General features: G+C 34.5%; 1 protein-coding gene across 7 annotated transcripts in view; it reads right to left on the reverse strand.

The window, feature by feature from the left end:
* The window catches only part of Rasal2 (RAS protein activator like 2), a 305,910-nt gene that overhangs the window by 151,903 nt on the left and 132,427 nt on the right, over nt 1-21,580 (reverse strand). For all 7 annotated transcript variants that reach the window (XM_013157957.3, XM_005005847.4, XM_003474637.5 and 4 more), the window contains exons 2-3: nt 12,333-12,460; nt 99-225 (exon numbers count right to left, since the gene is read on the reverse strand). In XM_013157957.3, coding sequence (XP_013013411.1) covers nt 99-225; nt 12,333-12,460 — 255 coding nt within the window. The remainder of the gene's footprint in view (nt 1-98; nt 226-12,332; nt 12,461-21,580) is intronic.

The following is a 21,580-nucleotide window of genomic DNA, read 5'->3' on the forward strand; positions in this document are numbered from 1 at the left end:
ATGTACTCACAGGAAACACAAATGTTCTGTTTTACAGTAAAAAGTCCACAAATTATTCAATATAGTATAGGAATTTTTCCCTTTTAGTATTAGCTTACCCAGTTTAGTGCTGCCCTCTGGTGGGTAATCAGGAAACTGACCCTCGGAAGGAACGCTGACTGTTCTCCTTAGGCATCGCCCTTTGGTGGAATCTGTCTGTTGCTCCTGTCCTCCTTCCCCAGGTATCTAGTTAACCAGAAGAAAAAGAGATTAAAATTTAATAGTAAACGCTCTACAACTACCTTTTGACTGAATGTTTTTAGTTAATGAAGATGAAATATAAAACGAGCAGGATAAAGTAAGAGAAATATAGAAATGCAGCACATGAAATGCTACTGCTAACCCCTTTGAGGAAGCTTTTCTTTCAAAAGAAACTGAAAAATCAGGAAAGGTGAGTATGTAAATTAGCTTACATGAAGTATGTACAAATCATGTCCAGGTGTGGAGCTGCTCTGGGAGCTCAGAAAACAAAACAAAACACCCACACAAATAAAAAGTTCTTCAGTATTAGAAACTGATTTACAAGTTCTAACTTTATCCAGTGTTCAAAAAGGTAAACGGAAATCAAAGTTGACAAGAAAGATTCAATTTCAAAATTCTCTTTAAAGGTGGGGTTTTTTTTTTTTGTTAGATAAAAGCGAGAAAAATTATCCAAATTTTCTTTTAATTTTATATTCAAGTACTTAATAAAACATTTCTAATGGAAGCTTGTAAAGATACTTGTATAGAAATCTATACAAAATGGTATGCTTTCTTCCAAAGTTGAAATTGTTTCCCTGCACCTATGGAAATAGGTTCCAAGAACCCAGAGGATGCTAGAAATCACATATAGATAGAAGAGTACTGAACCTTATACATGCTATGCTTTTTTCCTATACAAATTAAGGTCATAAAGGCACATTAAGAGATTAACAACAACAATATACAACAATTTTAATATTACAGTACAATGAAAGTTATGTAACTGTTTCCCCTGGTCCACCCCAAGGTGTTCCAAAATAGTATAATTCACATTTTCACTTAAAAGAAGCATTTTGTAGCTACTCTTTGACATTCAAATTGTCAGCATGACTACTCTTGAGCTTTGGGGTTACTTTTAAGAAAAACAGGGAACAGAGACACTGTGATACTTTGACAGCATATCAGATGACCATGACATCTGCTACATGACTAATACAGTATGCATATGTTGGAGAAAGGGATGGTTTACATCCCAGGCAGGAGGAAGCTAGATACCAGAAAACTGCAGTATTTAGGGCTTATGAAATGTTTATTTCTGAAATTAATACTTAATATTTTCAAACTGCAGTGTGCTGTGGAGTACAAAACTATGGATAAAGGGGGAATACTATAATAGAAGGCATGGGGATTGTGGGCAAAGACATTTTACAAATAATTTTATTATTAATAACATATCAGGGGCTGGGGATTTAGCTTAGCAGCATAAGCACCTGCCTTGCAAGCAGGCGGTCGTGAGTTCGATCCTTGGTACCGATATAAATGAAAAAGACAAAAAAAAAAAATAGTAACATATCAGAAAAATTATATTGATAATATCCTAAGTATTTTGGTAAACTATATTAAATATTGGTAATTGTTCCTAATTTCTTGTGGCTCCTAGATTTTCATCAAATTTTAATAATGACTAATATTTGATTCTTACTGTGCACACGTCTAAGAAATGTGTAAGTGCGACATTATGAAAGTGGCATTATAATTACTCTCTTTTCATAGGCAAGGGATAGTTTATTTTTCTAAATGACTGCAAGGGACATACACTGTATCATCTGACTCAAAAAAACTGGGACAGGTACAAGCTTAAGTGCATATGCCTTTGCTCTGCCTCAGTAATCCAATTCCTATTACTGAGGTCATGCAAATGAGAGAAAGAGAAGCTGTCTGTTACTGAGAATCTAAAGTGCAAATTCCCAAAGGCCTTCAGAGCACTGAAAATTTTCCTATGTTTAGAGGATGAAATAGTCCCACCTCCTCATCACATCACTCTTTGCTGAGAAACTGAAAGGCAGAACTAAGAAAAAATTTTAAAATAAGCTGAAATCATATAATAGCAGCAACAAAGGCACAAACTCTTTCAAAAGTACTCTGTAATGTAAAACTTCAACAGTAATATAAGTAACCCATCTCTTTCAGAATGGAAATTATTTAAATAATTGAAAGAGGAGCACTGAAAGGCTGAGTGATTCCTTCCCATTAAGAAGGGCAGAAAATGTATCCCTCTACTTGCTTTAAAAGTAGAAGGAAAGGCAGTAAATTTGGAAAGGAAAAATAGTTCAGATTCTCAGCCAATAATTGAATCTAAAAAACCACAACTTTTTTTTTAAACAGGGGATTGAACTCACAACATTGTGCATACCAGGCAAGTGCTTGAGACACTGAACTAAATTCACAGCCCACTATTTTGATACAATATTTAAAATACTGTCTGAAATAGTAAAGTTTTAAGCTTTACAGAAGAAAGTAATTGTTTATGGAGAGGTAACTGTTTTAGGAGGGGATAATTTTTTTCCCCTATGGAAATTTATAAAGGTCGTATCTGTAAAAAGAAAAATAGTTTATCATATATCTTTTCTTTGCCATATTTAAGGAGATGATAAATAAAATTTGCTCACAAATATTTTCTTAAAGGTTTAATACAGACTTTTTCTCGATTTCTGACTGTTACAACTTAAAATTATGATCAAGGGACCTATTCAAGTATCACACTTAAAGGCATTTTACTTATAATAAAACATGCTGATTTTTATTTTAAGCTTGAATTTTTAAAGAATGTTTTACCTTTATAGCACAACAGATTGCTAAGTACAGTTTTAAAGGATATTTATCATACATCTTAATTTCATTGTTTTAGAACAAAACAGTGTCTTCTCATATACCTGAGAAAAAAGCTACTTCTCGAATATCCAAGGTGAGTTAAAATAAAACTGAACCTCAAACTCATAAATTGATTTGTTAATTCCAAAGCATCCATGATGAGAGAAGATCAAACTGGCACATGATACACATACACATACATATCTGAATACTTTCTGCAAAAGTCTTTCATTTTGTTTATAATTACATGAAAATTGATTTCAATCTGTGCTCATACAGATTAAAGAGTTACTTTTTTTTTTTTTTAATCTTTTTACTTTTTTTTTTTTTTTGTCTTTTTCCTTTTTATCGGTACCAGGTATCAAACTCACAACTGCCTGCTTGCAAGGCAGGCGCTTATGCCGCTGAGCTAAATTCCCAGCCCCTAAGAGTTAGTCTTTACAGTAATCTTTTCCTAAACAATGATGTTTTAAAAAATGCTTCGGTCTACTATAAATCCTTAAAAGGACTCAATTCCTTTTAAAGAAAGAAATGGCTCAATTTTATCTTTTTAAGGCAGTGGTTTTCAAAATAAATGTGGCCTACCCCAACAGCATCAGAATAATCTAAAAGCCTCCTAGAAATCCATACTCTCAGGCCTCATATTCTCAGGCTCTACCACCACTAGTTCTGATTCAAAATGCACTGAATCAAAAACTTTAGGGGTGAGGCTCAGCAATGTGACTTAACAAGTCTTCAACTAAGTTTAAAGCTCACTAAGATTGATAGCCACTGCACTGAAGTGTTGTTTTCACTCTTTGTATCATTCCTTCCATCATGCCTAAGCATCTCAAAGTGTCATCTATACAAATGTTCTACATCTTGTCTGCAAATTATAATCACTTTAGGGAACTTTAGAAAATTCCAACAACAGGACCATTCCTAGACAGGCAAAGCTGAGGATCTCTGACTATTCTCAGTATTTCCAGCTCTAACTATTCACTGATGAATTAACTTTTCACTTATTAGTACTAAGTGCGGAGACATAAATCATGTAAACTTTAATTTCTGCACTTTTAAAATGTCACTTGGATTCCTGTAGTGGTACGATTTTAAAGAAATTTTGCTGGTAGGGTTATACTTCTATCACTGCTCAGCATGACCACTCTTTATTATGTTCTCCATCTTCTTTTTTTTTTTTTTTTTGGTCTTTTTCCTTTTTATCGGTACCAGGGATCGAACTCACGACTTCCTGCTTGCAAGGCAGGCGCTTAGGCCGCTGAGCTAAATCCCCAACCCATGTTCTCCATCTTCTATGTGTTCTCCAAAAGTGTGTGTAGTCTTTTCCTGCAGATGTGTGGTAAAGCCCTGGGTCAAAGACTGGTAAGTTGTCCAGCAGATTCCAGCCTCTTCAGATGCAGCATTCTGCCCTCCACCTCCTCAGTTCAGCAAGACCAGTCTGCCTGGACTCCAGATTACTGTGCCCATGCAGGAAATGGTACACAGCAGATATATGAGAATGGTAACCATCAGTGATAAGCTGCCTACTGTCCAATGGCTGAAATAATACATACATTGAGAGTGCATGTGTCCTGTTTTTTGTTTACAGATGGAAGGCTTATCTTGTATGACTTACTCTATCATAGCTGGTGCCAAAAGCACTTTATTGTTGTCTGAATGTCTAGAACAATTTTTTCACTTACATTATGCCACTGATGTTCTGGCCTTTAAACCTACCAGAGTAATTCCAAAATGTACCTGTGATTGTCATTCTGGGGCTTAAAAACCTTCAGGTGTTTCGTCTTTGCTCTCACAGCAGTTTTCAAACGAGTGGCAGTATTTTAGGGGGGTGAAAGAGACACCTTTCTATTTCAACTCAAACATAATTTTGAGCTTATTATTATGGGGCTTCTGTATAAGATTTTTAAAATGAAAGGGTTACTCTGATAACAGAAGTTTAAAAATTACTATCCTCTATAGTGCGAATTCCCTGTGCCCATTAATCTTGACTGTCAATGTGATACGAGCTATTAAGAGGTGGGGCCTACTTGGAGGAAGAGGGCTATAGAGATACCCTGAGTTGAGCAGCTTTCCTCTGCCCCACCTTTCCACCATGATGTTTCAGCCTTGGAGCCCAGGAGGCTGCAGACTGAACCCTCTGAAATTGTGAGATAAAATAAACCTCTCTTTCTTTTAGTTGCAGGTAGGTACCAAGTATTTTCTTCTAGTAATTGTAAAGTCAACCAATTACACTCCCTAACATAGTATATTAAGTTTTCTATAATCTGGCCTGTCTTTGGTTCTGCTTTACACTTTATAGTTTACAAGTGCCAAACTACTTGCATTCCCGTAATACATCCCAAATTTTGTAGTTCAGTACAGCTGCTCAGTTTACTGTCAGTCTGAAATGCTGCTTCTCCCTTTCTTTTCTATCCTACCTCTGGCAGATAAATTCCTGTTTATCCTAACATTTATGACAGGCATTGCTTCTTTCTCCCTCTCCTAGTGTCATAAGAGAAGGTACACTCTCCTTAAAAATAATAACATTTTTCCCTGTCACTCTACTGTGTTAAATTATTATTCATTATATAACTAAGTGCATATAAATTAACAGTCTGTACTTTACCAGCTAATCCACAAACCTTAAAATATCTCCAACCAAAAATGAATGAACATTTGATAGGTACAGTAGGGGGCATCTTAGACCAAGAAAAACGCATAAAGTCAGCCAGTAAGTTAGTAAGCATACAACTTGTTTTGTTGTGGAACAGGGAGAAAGTCAGTTTAGCTAAAGGAGAGAAGTACAGTAGAACACGTCCCAAAATGTAACATGATCACGCCTGAATAACAAGACATGCCTAACTCACAGGGAGCATTGGGAAGCCACTCATGATGTCACACCTGAGAAATGGTAGTCTCCTAATTGACCTATCTCTTTCATATCTCTCCGTCTTCTAATATGTTCTATAAATTAGCAGTCATAAAACATAATTTTGACTAGATCTCTTATTAAGCTTCCTTTAGTAATTTCCTACTTCTGGTAGCATCTTAACAATAGATTTACATTTCTTTAGAATAAATGAATTTCTAAAGGGCCAGGAATATAGCTCAATATAGCACAGCGCCTCCCTGACAAGCATGAGGTCATGAGTTCAATTCCTGGTACAATAAAATAAAATTAAAATTAAATAATTTCTCTTATCCTCCCAAATTTATTGTTATTAATCAAATGTCAGTTTTAAATTGTCATATTTCCATCAATAAATTAATTATGGGAGCAAGAAAAGAAATAAAACTTACCTTCTTTCCTACTCCTAACATAGCAAATGCATGTACAGGAACATATTAGAATAATATGACTTGAAATAACTTGAAAGTGATTCTAAATGAAACAGGCTATGGGTAGTTAACTCCAGGATAAAAAAAATAGTTAACTTTTAGCTGTTTCCATAATGTCCACCTGCTATTTTCATCAATATATCTGCATATAATAAACATTGACATCTAAGGCAAGAAAAATGTGTTAAAATATTTTAAAACTGCATTATGATTCCTTGCTGCCTGTACTAGTAACCAGAATTTAAAGTTTATAATACAGAAACAAGAGTTTGCATTAAGAAAAACGGAGCCAAATTTACCCTGTCTTGATGGCTTGAACACGCCAAAAGAAAGCCACAAATTCACTTTTCTTCTGTTTTTACACTATCTGTGTTTTTACTTGAGAGAGATTCAAGTTTGTTTTCACTCCTTTAATTTCTTAATCTGTAGTTATTTGATCTTATTTCTTGAAGGCAAAATGGAACTTAATGGCTACATAATTTAAAAAGGGTTGGCACCTAGGCAAGGAAGTATACTTCACAATATACAAGCCATGTCTATTTCACAAAATCTACATAAAACAATTTATTGAATCACTAAGACATTTCTCAAGGTGACAGTCTTGGCAGACCATTTTTTTAGCACTCTGCTCAGCTCTGTACCATTCTGCTATATGCCTAAATTGGTAATTGGTGTATTTAACATTTTTTCCATGCATTTCTGTCAAACAGACTTTTTTCTAATTCTAACAAGAAAAATGCAGAGTTAAAAGACAGCATTAAAAGATTCTACATACTGACTTAATACATGAGTAGTATTACACTAATACAATCTTTTGATTTTCCAACAATGCCTAGCTAAGTATTCAGCTTAACTCCACATAGAAACCTCTTAACTGATCTTTTAGCACAGCAATAAACAGCCCTGTGATTAGCTGGACTAAGATTTTAAACAACTCTTTCAGACTGTTTAGCAGACATGCTTTAAACTCATTTCAAGAAATACTACAATATTCAATGCAAAATTCTAAGGATAAGAATTACAGTATAGTCATTAGTGTCGGTAAAAGCCAAGTGTAATAGTATATTCTAGTCCTACCATTAAAAAATGAATTTCCCATTTTTTCCTATAATAAAATTAACAAGGTATTAAACTTACTGTTCAAGTAGTAGGTACAGTAATGTCTTCACATTTTCTTTTCCTAAAGATTTCATTCAACTTTTGCAATTTAATAATAGCAGAATGTAACTGTCTTAAAATATTAAACTGTATTTTCAAACTGTTTATAAAGTCATCATCTTTTCATCATTCTTAACATGGTTTACTGAAGTAACTTCTTATCTATTGACTTTCACAGTTTTCCACTCATTTTTCCATATGATCAACAGAGTTGCTTTATTAAGAAGCAAATCTGATTATGTCATTGCTCTTATAAACACTTTATACTGTCTGGACCATTTCCAGGATAAATTTGAAATTCCTCATCATAGTCAAGGTTCTATTAACTAGCTCTGGTCAGTTATTAATTACTTTTCCTCTTGGGAGCTAAATTATAAAAACTGAACATTTTTCCCAAGAGATGTGTTTCTTTATATCCTTATACATACATAGAATGTTCCTCCATTCTTTTCTCCTTGGTGAGTTCTTATTTGTAAGCATTTATTTCCTCTATAACAACCAGTTTCTGACATTCTCCATTCCACACCCCAATCTACCCCAGGCAATAATTCACTTATTCTTCCCTTGTAGGTATACTATAAAGCCTAATTGAGGTAAAAGTCCTATAACATAAAATTAACCATTTTGGTTATAGTTACTTAGCATTTATATATTAACAGTGTTGTGAGACTACCTGTATCTAGTGAAAATTGACATAATTTAATTTACCTCAAGTACTCCAATAAAACCATGTATTTGTGACCATAACACTGCATACATAATAGGTATTCAATAAAGATGGAATCACATATCTGACGATGGAAAATAACCTTAGAGATTTTTTTTTTTTTGTCTTTTTCCTTTTTATCGGTACCGGGGATCGAACTCACGACTGCCTGCTTCCAAGGCAGGCACTTATGCCGCTGAGCTAAACCTCCAGCGCCTATTATTTTTATCCTGTTTTACAAAACAAAAAATAAAAACAGGGAATCTTAATCCAGACCTCATGGTCTGGGCAGGTTCATGCTATAGTTTTGACAGCATCAACTGTGGGGAGGTGAAAACTGAAGGAGGTGCGGGCCAATGGGAGGTGTTTAGGTCACTAAGGACATACTCTGGAAGAGAATGTCTGGAAGAGAATAGCGGGACTCCAGGTCCTCGTTTCTTCCCCCGCCTCTCATTGGCTTCCTGAACACATATGTAAGTGATTTGGCTCTGTCACATACTCTGGCTCTGAGAAGTTGCCTAACCACAGGCCCAAAAGCTATGCAGTTCTGTTCATGGACCAGAACTCCTAAAACTTTGAGTCAAAATGAACTTTTTTTCTTTATACCTCAGGTATTTGTTATAAAAAGAGAAAGCTGATTAACACAGAAAAGATAAAAAAGGTCTCCTCTCAACATTACGGAAATGGGCATTCTGGAACTAGTTTATAATTTGGATTTTGTGGCATTCGTCAACAAATTTTCCTGTGAGTTTACTATGTGTCAGCACTGCTGGTTACATTACTGAATGAACAGACAGAATCCATGCTCCAAAGCTTACATTCCAGTATGAGGAAGAGAGATGGTAAACATAATAAATTATGTAAGATTTTAGAAGGTGAAAACTGTTATAGAAAAAAACTAGAGCCAGTTAGTTAGAGTCAAAGTTCTACATAGAACCATGAGGTGCATAACCTAAGGAAATTACATCAGTATGTCTAAGAGAAATCTGTATTTGTATATTCATTGTGGCTTACACACACACACACACAGATGGAATTTGTTCAGCAAAAACATGACTTAAATTTCTATCATTTGCAGTGACATAGAATTCAAGGCCATTATGCTAAGTGACATTAGCCATAGAATGACAAATATTACACATTTCATTTTATGCAGAAGCTAAAAGTTGATTTCATAAAAGTAGAGAGAGAAATACTGATTATGAGAGTTGAGGAAGGAAGGATGAAAGAGAGCATGGGTATGAGATACAGTGGGATCGGAGGAATAACTCTTCTGTTCTACAGTACAGAATAATTATGGTTAACAAGTGTGTACTTCAAAATAGTTACTAGAAAGGATTTTTGAATGCTCCCAAAAAAGAAATGATAAATGTTTGAGTTGATATGCCAGTTACCCTGATCTGATCATTATACACTGTATACATGTACTGAAATCTTAAGTTTCTGATCCTTACCTCTTAACTTTCTAGCTCATTCCTCTTTCAGCAATCAGTCAAGCCTTCTAAACTTAGAGTCTCTTGATCTTTATGAGGTACAGTGAAACAAGATGCATGCATTTGAGAATATGAAAAACTTCTAGCAATCAGGTAAAATGGGGAGAGGATTCTTGGAGGAGTTCAAGGAACTGAGAGCCTATGTGATGAAAAAACCACTTCTAAAAACACTAGAATAATAAAACATTAAGACTGAAAACAGATACGAAGATAATGACCCAGAAGAAAATCAACAAAAAATAATAGAGTGACAAGTTGGAAGATACCTGTGACATGCAATTCAGAGTTTGAATATTTTAGGGAAAATAGAGAGGAAGCAGCTGTGAAAGGCGAAGATATCCATCCATTCCAGAAGGCATGATACAAAGACTATGGGAGAAAAACAACCACCTATTGACAAAACTTCATGGAACACAGTGTCCCCCGGAAAGATATTGGCTATCAGAGGCCAAGAAGTTGGAGGGACCCCTCGAAAGAATAGGTGGAAGAAATAGTTGACTTTACCAATGATAAAGTTGTAGCAAGTACAGTGAAGGATTTCAACAGGTGAGGATGAACAGAAGACAAGGTCAGAAAAGGAGACACATGGGCTGGGGATTTAGCTCAGCGGCCTAAGTACCTGCCTTGCAAGCGTGTGGTCGTGAGTTTGATCCTTGGTACTGGTTAAAAAAAAAATTCTCATCTCAAAAGGAGACACAAAGAACCATAAAAAGGATAAAGTGTGGGGGAAAAGGTTTTCTAAGTATCTAAAGTTACTTGTAATGACTGGATTACAAGAGGATAAAATACTTAAGACATTGTTCTAGAAAATTACTTATCATGAACAGATATTTTATGAGACAAAAGAGGGCCCAGGTAGTTGACCAGAAACATACAATCAATTGATGATATCATGGTTCTATACAAAGATGCTTTCTGACATTCTGCTATCTATTCTTGAACTACAGTAGCAAACTAAAAATGTGTGCAAGGGCAAAAGAATGGCAAATGATCTCTTTATATCATTCCTTGTTAAGAGCTCTGATAAAAGACACGATAGGTTGAGTTAAAATAAGTATTATAAATTATGCATTTATTCAAACTGGCTGATTAGAAATCTTCTACACTAATATTCATTCACTCTACCAATTTTTATTATGTGGTCACTGAACACAGTAACACAAGAATGTTCTGGAATAGGCTGGTAATGATTAAATAATTTGCATAAAATTAATGGCATTAAAGTAGTAGAAAGAGCTGTGGGTGGGGAAATGATAACAACAGTAAGGTATATTTTTCAATGATTGGAGAAAAAGAACAAGCAAGTTCTTCACCGAGAAAGGTCCTTTCAAGTAAGTACTGCCAAATGAAATACGAGAAGAAACCAAAATAGCTTTTTTGCTATTACCTGGTCTTTATCAATTTCAAAATGCTGAATAAGAGAAGGGATACAGAAAAAAAAGAGGAAAGAAGGAGCAAGAGAAAAGGGAGATAAGAATCCACAAATGGGAATTAAGAAATACATGTTCTGGTCATTGCTTCTCTCAACAGACTTTTAGAAAAAAAGACTTACTGAATGGGTATTTTACCTCTACTGTTATTTATATATGTTTCACAATTAATCTTCCTCCTTCACCGAATCAGATCTTTTCTTCTCCTTCCCTTCCATTATGTTCCATGTCAGGGTCACAGGTACTATTTTTTATGTGGCAGATGAAATAAATACTAGCATGATATTAATTACCAACAAGCAAATGAATGATCTGGATGTGGAAGAATTTTTATGTGTAAACAGTTGGAGGAGTAAAGAATAGTCTGTGATAAACTCTGGAGTTTTTGATTTAGCAGAGCATAACTTGATGTTTGGTGTGATTATATTGTTTCTGCCACTGCAGACCTACACTACTCTCTGCCCTTCATTCTCTTTTTGTGTGTTTCGGGAAGATGACCTTTACAGAACACATCAAAGCAATTCTTTCCTGTCTTCAGTGTAGAGAGAGCTGACCAACAGGGACAATGGCAAGAAATCAGCAAGCAGAAGAGTTGGGGTATTTATGCTCTCTTCCTTTCTCGTTGGCCATCTGTTTTTTGGTAGAGGTTGTGTTCTTTTGTGAACAACCACTGCAAATGTCATTTAGCTTCTCATGAACTACTATTGAGTTTTGGAAACCTGGCTTCCTTCTGTTACTTGAAGATTTAGGGTGTAACTGCTTTTGGCTATTATTAGCTCAGAGTGGCTTCATCACCCTATGCTGTTCACACAACTGTAACTTGTCCCTTTATTAAACCTCTTTCAATTAATCCGCTGAGCATGGCAATTGCTGTTGTTCTTAGGAGGTAGAATGATATAAAATTTCCAGTAGTCTTTTAGGCCATTTTCAGAGTCAGGTCTAACTGCTCAAATCTTTCTCTTTCCAAATTTCTCAACTTAACTCAGCATTTCTTCTGTTCCTTAGTGAGACTTGCAGGCCCTATCTTGTGGAACTCATCCTTCTTTGGAACAACATCTCATTCTGCATTAGCAATCTTTTAGATATATGTTGTTAAAGTCTGTATTTTTTGTTTTGTTTTGAGACAGGGACTTGCTATGTAGTTTAGACTGAATTCACTCTGAATTAACTCTGTAGCTAGGCTGGCCCTGTATTTGCAGTGATCCTCCTGCCTCAGTTTCCTGAGTGCTGGGATTACAGGTGTGCACCACACCTGGCTTAAAGTCTGTATTTGCATAATGCTAAATATCAAGACAAAAATAAAATGGATATAATTTCAGAATTGTCTCAGAAAAGAGAAGCAGTTTTCCATCTTACCTCCTTCTCCTTGTTGAGCAACACCAACTGGCTGTCTGTTAGGATGCAGTATTTCCGTTCCCATGTTGTTGTTTCTGTGTAGGGTGACTGACCACAAGACAAACGATGGGTGGGTGGTCCTTTCACATCTGCATTACACAAGAAAAAACAAAAGTGACAAATCATTATCATGATTATTAAATCAGTATTTCAAATATAAGAGTCTTCAAAGCCAAAGTACAACCATGAGTCTAAACGTGAATTTCAATGGTAAATTGAAATTCCCTTTTCAGAAAATAAAAACTGTTATTTTCAAAATATGAGGAAAAAATTATCCCTTAAATTTGTAGAAAAGGCTGAAATTCTACAGGTGAACAGTTAGCACAAACTTGAAATAGTAATTACCTCTTTACATAAACACTAAAATAATGGGAGGCTGCTTCAGAGCTAAAGTAATGTCATTCAAAAGAGAGAGCCAAGGATGAGTGAGATAAAGGAACAGAAGATACAGCTTCTAGCCTACAGCTTTTTATTTTTTTAATTTTAAAGAGAACTAAAGAAAATAGAATGAAACAAAGTAAATCAGAACAGGAAAATGCAAGCAACACAGCACTTCACAACAAACAACTGGACATCAACCGTAGCTAACATAATGTCTCTTTTCTTTGAAATAATTGAGCACACCTTCACACACAATAATATCAAACATAACAATATAGTAAAAAAAATTCAAAAGAATGAAAGCATTACAGGACTTCAAAACCAAATAACAGGAAATGAACAATGGCTGCTATAACATCTCATTTTCCTCAAAAAATTTGTCTATAACATCACATATAATAAAGTCAAATAAAACACAACAGGATAGAATCAATCAAAACAGAAGAACAAAAGTATGGTAGGACTTCAAAATAAGATGATAGTTAATCAGCAATAGCTACCATATGTCTTGTTTTCTTCAAAATAGCATTCATACCATCTCACATACTAAAATCAAACAAAACAAAATAAAATCAAACCAATGAATAAAAGCATTGTAAGACTTCAAAACAATATAATAGGAAACCATGATTACCATAATATTTCCCATTATATTCAAAATAGCTGCCCTTACCATCTGAAAGCATAAAATCTAAAATCTAACAAAAGACAGAACAAAGCCAAACCTAATAAAATTGTGTAAACAATGCAAGAGTTCAATAAGAAATTGACAGTAGTTTCCACCTTTCCCTCCCTTTGCTCTTTTTTTCAAAATTTTATTTAAAGAAAGACTAAACAAAACAGAAAATGGGTAGAAATCATACATACTTTCAAAGAAAGAATAAACAGTAAGAAATCACTAGTTGATATTTACATATTGCCCTCTTACAAATAGTTATTCAAGATATAAAAGTGGAGCATATAAAGTGGGGTTTCAAACAGCGAGACTGCAACCAGTTCCGTTCAACAAAAAATCACTCTGAGCAAAGAATAATAGTATTGCTGGGTTTCACATTATGATACTCCTGGATCAGCACTAGGTACTGCAGTGTCTCTTTTTCTTCAAAGTATTTGTTCATCTCAACATTGTTGTAAGATCAGTTCTCAGAAACTGTTTATTAGTTCTATGCATGCATGAGTCTTAACATGTATTTCTATCCTTCCTATAGTAGAGAGAGGAACAAAACAAAGCAAAACAAAACATATTTCTACAAACACATGAAATGAAAAAGACGTATAAGACCACTGTACAAGGAATTCTACCATGGTTACTGTGTTGTCTCTTGTTATCTTCAATAGAATTGGCTATATCATCAGACATAGTATAACTGAATATATCAGTACATAACAGTATTAATAAAAACACAATTTTGTATGTAGTATAAAACTTCAAAAACAGGTAGTAATCAAGCCAGAATGGGTATCATAGTGAGTCTTGTCATCTTCAGTGTAATTGCCTAAACTCTCAAACTTAATACAATAAATCATGTAAGTTTTAATAAAATCTGTCAATACCAAACAGCAATCAAACAAACCAGATTTAACTAAGATCAGTCAAGACCAAGACCAGTATAAGTCATACAGGGCTCCAAAGTAAGTTAATAGGAAATTAAAGATGATTACTGTGCTATATCCTGGTGTTTTGGGGATAGCTGTCTGTTCCCTCAAATCTAATGCAAGTAGACAAACTGGCTCAGAATAAAATCTATCTAAGCAGAGTGGTGTGAGTAATATGGGTTTAAATTCTTGATACACTATTAACAATATCTTCTGCCATCTTTTTAAAGACCATTCCTCCCCTTTCACGTCCCCAGGGTGCACTGTGTATTTCTGGGTCTCACCTAAACCTTCAGTTTTAAATTGTGGGGGGACCTGCTATTTACCTAAGTGGTTCCAAACCTTCTTTCTCCTGGACTTGATCTCTAATTATATTCCTTTACCTATTAAAGCCTGTCTTTCCAACCTATTCACAAATACTGGTCTAGTTGCCACTATTACTCTCTGTCCCATACAGCATTGTTTTCCCATATTTGATTTTCAGTCCATATACCCTTTTTCAGGTTAATTATATTTCCTATAAAGAGCATCTCGGTGGACCCTACCTCCTGTTCTACTCTACCTGTAATTCTCTTTTTTAATTTAGTGTATCAAGGCCATCTATATTAGAGTTTATAACCAACCTTCTCTGCCTCATTTCTGTTATGCTCTTTGTTTGCCATTAGTTGTCTTCTTCACTCTACTTTCTGCTCCATTCAGTGAGGCCTCTTGCCACTGTTCCTGGAATCCTGGTACTTTTCTCTCTCTCTCTCTAGAATGCCCTGCAGTATTCTCTGTAGAGTTGGATTGGTGGTCATGAATTTCCCAAGTTCCTCTTTGTCTTGGAAGCATCTTGTTTCTCCATTAATTTCTAGAGACAATTTAGCAGGGTATATCAATCTGGGCTGGAGGTTATTTTCTTTCAGGGCTTGGAATATTTCACTCCAAGCTCTTCTTGACTTGACTTGAGAAGTCTGTCGTTATTCTGATGGGCCTTCCTTTATAGGTGATCTGTTTATCTCTAACAGCTTTTAATATTCTGTTCTTATATTGAATTTCTGAGATCTTGATTATTATATGCCTGGATGTGGCTCTGTTTTGGTTGTAGGTGACGAGTTCTATATGCCTCATATATCTGAATATCATTTCACTTTCTTACGTTTGGGAAGTTTTTCCTTAATTATTTCTTCGAATAGCCTTTGTAGTTCCTTTGTTTGTACTCCTGCTTCTTCATTCACATTCTTTATTCTCAAGTTATAGATCCTCTTGTTGTCTTCTAGCCTTTGTATTGTTACTGCTTGTTTCCTTGTTATTTTTTTAAAAGTTTTTCCTTTCATAATTCCACACTGCAAAACTGTCCTCCAGTTTGGATAATCTATTCTTAGTTTCTTTCAAGCAGTTTTGCCAGCCTTCAACTGAGTTTTTAATTTCCTGGTAATCTCTTTGAATCTGCTTCATGTATTCTGTATTTTCTTTATATTCTCTTCATTAAATGGTTCTCTTTTTGTTTGTGTTCCTCCATTCTTCCATCTGTGTTTTCTTGAGAGGTATTTAGCATTTCTTTTATTAATCTATATCTTGCTTTACTTAGTTAAACATTTCACTTTTGAACTCGTCTATGAGGTCCCGAATATATTTCTTCAGGTCCACTGATGCCATGTCTGATATTGCATGTTTGCTGTCCTCAATCTCTTTTGTATTTCCTTTCTTGGATCAGCGTTCTCAGGGTTGGGGGCTGGGGACTTTTTCTTATTATTTCCTCTTCTCATATTTTTTGTTTCTTTCATACAGGCGTATAATGAAGGCCCTAGTCCCCTCCCCCTTTTTTTGTTGATTCTGGTTCTTCTGAAGGGCGCTGGCTAGGTGACCCTGCCTCCTCCAGTGTGCTATTGAAGTGCAAATAGGGACAGCATATGTTGGCTCTTCCCCTCAGGGTCAGCCAGCCTAGCCTACAGCTTTAATGAAGAGGAAGAAGATGTTTCATGTATTCTTTGAGAAAACAGTTCACCAAGAACTGAGAGAGTAAGGTTATTGGCAGAACACATACAAAAACAGCTTCTTAAGAATTAAAAATACTTAAACAATAGCATCATATTACCACTAGAGGCCAGTAAGATATTAAAAACAGAAAACAATTTCTTTAAGGACAAATCTAAATGTTTTATTATCATATTTTTTAAAGGGAAAAGTGCCAATTATTAAAGCCAAATCTTTTAAAAATTCTTAAATGCCTCATTTCCACTTAAACACCAAGAAGTTATTGCCACCTTAGTTACTTAAAACTTTTTTTTTTGTATTTTTACCGGTACCAGGGATCGAACTCACGACCACAAGCTTGCAAAGTAGGCGCTTATGCTGCTGAGCTAAATCCCCAGCCCCTAAAACATTTTTAATATGAACTGTTCCCTCATTTGGGCAACTGTAAAACTTCAAGGATATGTTCATCATAAATATATGTTCAGTACATTAAACAAAGATTTTATGACAGTTCAACATACGTTAGAAGTTCTTTAGCCACTACGGACTCATTTGTCTCAGGAATATACTGCAATGAGTATTAATGTATATCATACATCTACTTAGTTATTTTATAAGATGAGCAAGTCAAACTGAAGAGGTAAGAAAATAAACACCCATGAGGTCAGGAGACAAGCTATAAATCTTAAATAAGCATATATGTCTGTAAAAATTAGAACACATTAAATTGTATTTACAGCATAACCCTTGTTGCCTGACAAAACAGGTATCTGTATCAATACTGAATTTCAGAAAACCTAATTTCCCTTTTTGGTACGACTCTGAGTAATTCTTTTAAAAGCTCAGTATCTCATGTTATCTTTTTGTCCTAACTGAACTATGTTTTCATTTCTTTACATTATTGTGAAATAAGACATTGTCTCAAAGCATCTTGATATCCTGAACCATTCATCTGCAGTGCTAAAGATACAATGAAATAGGGAGGGATCAGCAAAACAGGGAGCAATACATCTGAGTTTAAAAGACTTCTGTCTTAATTGAGAGTTGGATTAAACATTATACAGATGTTACAGTTTCATCTATTTTTGTATATGTATAGGCCATTCCCCCTTTTAAATCATTTTTTAAGACTGCTCAGAAGAGGGCTGGGGATGAAGCTCAGTAGGAGAGCTTTTACCTAGCACATGTAAGGCCCTTGGGTTCAATCCCTTGTGTGACAACAAACAAAGATGCATGGAAGAAATAAGTGACCATTTTTATTCTTTTTAGCATTTCTTGATTAAGGCTTAAGAAGTTCTTTAAGTAACAAGATAAAGTAAAAATTTTAAATAACCTAAAATTTAATTTATTCATTCTATCATGACCTCATTCATTGTATTATGTCCTATTTTCTTGGCTTTAAAGGTTTAACAGTACAGGAGGGCTTATATACTGAGCCCACATGAACAGAACAAGCTCAGATTTTTATCCTATTTCATCTTACCAATTCTACCATTCTTTATTTTTTGCTCTAGTGACTTCTAGTTTCTGATTTTCAATTATTTTTAGTATCTGAAATTCACTAGAGAAAAGGATAACTAACAATCACAAAGAAGAATCTTAATAGCAAAATTAGAAACAATTTTACATTTGCTCTACCTTATTCCTATGTGGTACGAGGACATTACATTCTGGCCTCATTACCAAAAATTAAAAAAATTTAGAAATACTAAAAGAATCAGAGATGATTTAATAGATTCCTTTAGAAACCTCTTCTTTAAAACTGGGTATAACTGTGTAAACTGTTAAGTTTTTACTTTTAAAATTTTTTTTCAGTTTTTGTTTATAATACATGTTTACATTACATAATTATTAAATTCTTTGTGAGAAGTTGGTACACGTACATAACACGTTTTAATACTTTTTACTTCCCGTTATCTCCCACTCTCTGATAATCTTTAATACTGTACCAAAACCTGAGAAGCAGTAACTTTTTTTTTTTTTTTTTTTTTTACTATTTTTTTTGTCTTTTTCATTTTTATCGGTACCAGGGATTGAACTCACGACCGCCCGCTTGCAAGGCAGGTGCTTATGCCGCTGAGCTAAATCCCCAGCTCCGAGTAACTTTTTAAAAGTCAGTACAACATGGACTCTGAAACCTCATCAATGAACTTAAACTTCATCAATAAATAAAAATAAAACACTGGTCCCCCTTGTCTTTTGAATGACTCTTTTATGCTGTCTTTTATGCTGAGTTTATAACCATCATGTAATCATCATTTAGAAAATATTGGCTAAATCAGTTTTGCAGATCTTGTAAATGTTATTTCCAATTATATGCTATAAAACAATCACATTCATGAATAATCATAAAAATTTTGACTTCATCAGGAAGGTCTTTAAACAATAGGAAGCTACCAAGCTCAAGATATAGTCTGAGTTTTCTGAAAGTCTAATTCACATTTTAGCTGTGAATTTTATCATATGCAATCAATACTGTAATGTTGGTTGTTTCTCCTGAAGTGTCAAGTTTATGTCTTTTTTTTTTTTTTGTAAAATGGCTGCCATATAATAAACACGAATAATTGCAATCTTTCAATTTTATTGTTAAAACCTTTAAGCTAGCAGATCCTACAGCCTTATGACTCTAGGGTTCCACGGATTACACAGTAAAAACCATTGCTTACAGAGCAGGATGGTAATGACACTTTCAGAAAATCTGGCCATATTTTATAAATGAATTAAATGGGAAAAAAGACCAGAAGTCTTAACAAATGAAAGATTAATGTAATAGTCTAGTGAAGGGACCATTAGAATTTGCACTAAATTGAAATAGTAAGAAAAGCATTATGTGAGCCAGATTTTGAAACAGTAATTAACAGGACTGATAACTTTCTAGTTGTTTGTGAAGGAAGAACAGTGTAAGAGGTAAGAGAATAAAACAGAAAGTAATACAAATAGAAGTTGATAAATACTCATAAAGTAGGTTATACAACTATAATTCTGGTTTTAGCAAAGAAATCCAACACAGACACTTTTCAAAAAAGGGAAAAACTCAAAGGTTTGAAGTTTCCAAGAAACTTCAAAACAGCATTCAAAATGCTACATCTTTTAGTCTACGATTAAATCTAAAAAATCAGATTCTGGGCCCCTTCAAATGTCAATAAAAATTGAGTAACTACTATGTCAAGGAAACAACAGCAGCAGACTTCTTGTGTTAAGCAGTAATGGGAAAAAGGTACATCATGGCCTATCATAAGATGAAGATGAAACAAAATCACATGATAGGGCTGGCAATTTAGCACAGTGGCATAAGTGCCTGCCCTGCAAGCAGGCAGTCGTGAGTTTGATCCCCGGTACCGATAAAAAGGAAAAAGACCCCCCCCCCAAGAAAATCACATGATAGAGCTGGAAATTTAATTAGGTATGCACATATTTAAATTTTTTCTTAGAAGATAAGCAACTTGTAGAAGTTGCCATGTACAGGTGATTCTTTTTTTTTTTTTTGATACCAGGTATCAAACTCACAACCTCATATTTTACCACCGCTCAGTTAAATCCCTAGCCTTAGTCGAGGTGATTCTTAACAATGGCCAGTAATTAACATGCTGCTGAAAAGCAGCCTATTATATACTGGAGATATGTAACCAAATTATTTAATAAATGTATTAGTACTTTCTGCTTAAGACCTAATATACCTGTGATCAATTCACTCTCTTTCATCTTAGGGCACAGAAAAGAAAGGTAAACCCATTTGGGCCAGTAACAGTTTAATTTTATTTTTATCTTCATTACCTTCCTACCTTCTATACTATGTCAAAATGTTAGGAAATATCTCATTAATAGAACAACAAAAATTTTCATAAACTTACAACTATCTAACATAAAGATACAAACTTTGCTTTGTCCTGAAATATAATGAAACTTTGCAATGACAAATTATATTACAAACCATCCAGATCAATAGTCCCAGTAGATTTAAGTATGGCCACGTGAACACAGATAAAGATATTAATAAATGATTCAATCTGTTTAAAGCATAAAATTAGTCCAATGTGTCTTATTTATAGAAATATAAGTTCCATTCTTACAATATTATACTTTCACTGAGATCATAATTATTTATAAAACTGAATTCACATTGAGTCTCAACCTAAATGAACCACTTTAAGTTCCTTCTGAAATACAAAGGCACAACATTTATGCTACTTGATCATTGGTCTTTGCCCATAAATCCTTATGCTCACCATCCTTTTCAAGAGAAGGACAGGGGAGAGAGGAGATAGAACACTTCCTCCTAGTAAATAATTTCCTTATACTAACATTTGCAGAGTCCCTCTGCAGCTTCCCTCTCAGTTTCAGCTCTACTGTAACTCAATACTGAGGTTCTAACTCTGCTCCATCACAGGGTAGAATAAATTATCTGGTAACAAAGCAGTACGTTCCTTAAAAACCTTATTTAAACATACACGTTTGATAAATGTGACATTTCTCTTTTTAAAAAAAGAGTTCATTTCGGTTTTCTGCTTACCTAGCTATTTTAAGAAGTTGGTTAGACGGGAAATGATTCCTATGATGGTTCTACCTTGCTTCTCCATTCCACATCACTGTTTCAGTTTACATTGCTACAAATATGTGTGCCGTGAAGTAGCAGGCAAAGCAGAACACATGGTTTTCTTCCACTTCTTAAGCAAACATTAGAAAAAATAAGTCCCATAATTCCCACATTGGGGTAAGTACTGCATAAGCAACTGCACTGCTTGCGTAACTGAATGAAGTGTTATGAATGATGTCAAGATGACAGATGGTACTTATCACAGACTTTCCTTCAATCCTAACAGTCGTGACACATCTATGTAGTCCATACTAAAATCCTTAAACAGAAAAATACAAAATACTTAAGATAATCCATTTATATAATCTTTAGAAGGAAAAAAAAACACCATATGGAAGTTTTTCTCAAAGTAAGATATTGTGCTAATTCAAGAAAAGTGTAAGAAAATACTAGTCTGGCTCTTAAAACATGACCATGGTGTTCTATTATTAAATAATCAAAACTTAAGGTCCTTTTCATGTCTCATGTTTCTGTTACTGGTAGAAAAAAATGAACTGCATTAAGAATCTCAAACACCATTTAGTGCACATTCCTTCTGTTGCGTTCAGTACTTCTTCCTATGTTAATATACCCCATGCTTGCCTCTTTTTTAAACTGACTCTCGTCATTTTCTTTTAGGAACAGCTGTTTGAAGAATTAGAACTTTTAAGGAATGTGATTCTTACTTGAGAGGGAAAAAAGA

Source organism: Cavia porcellus, unplaced genomic scaffold, assembly GCF_034190915.1.
Source record: "Cavia porcellus strain 051 isolate PalLab524CR breed Dunkin Hartley unplaced genomic scaffold, mCavPor4.1 scaffold_29, whole genome shotgun sequence".
NCBI classification, from domain to species: domain Eukaryota; kingdom Metazoa; phylum Chordata; class Mammalia; order Rodentia; family Caviidae; genus Cavia; species Cavia porcellus.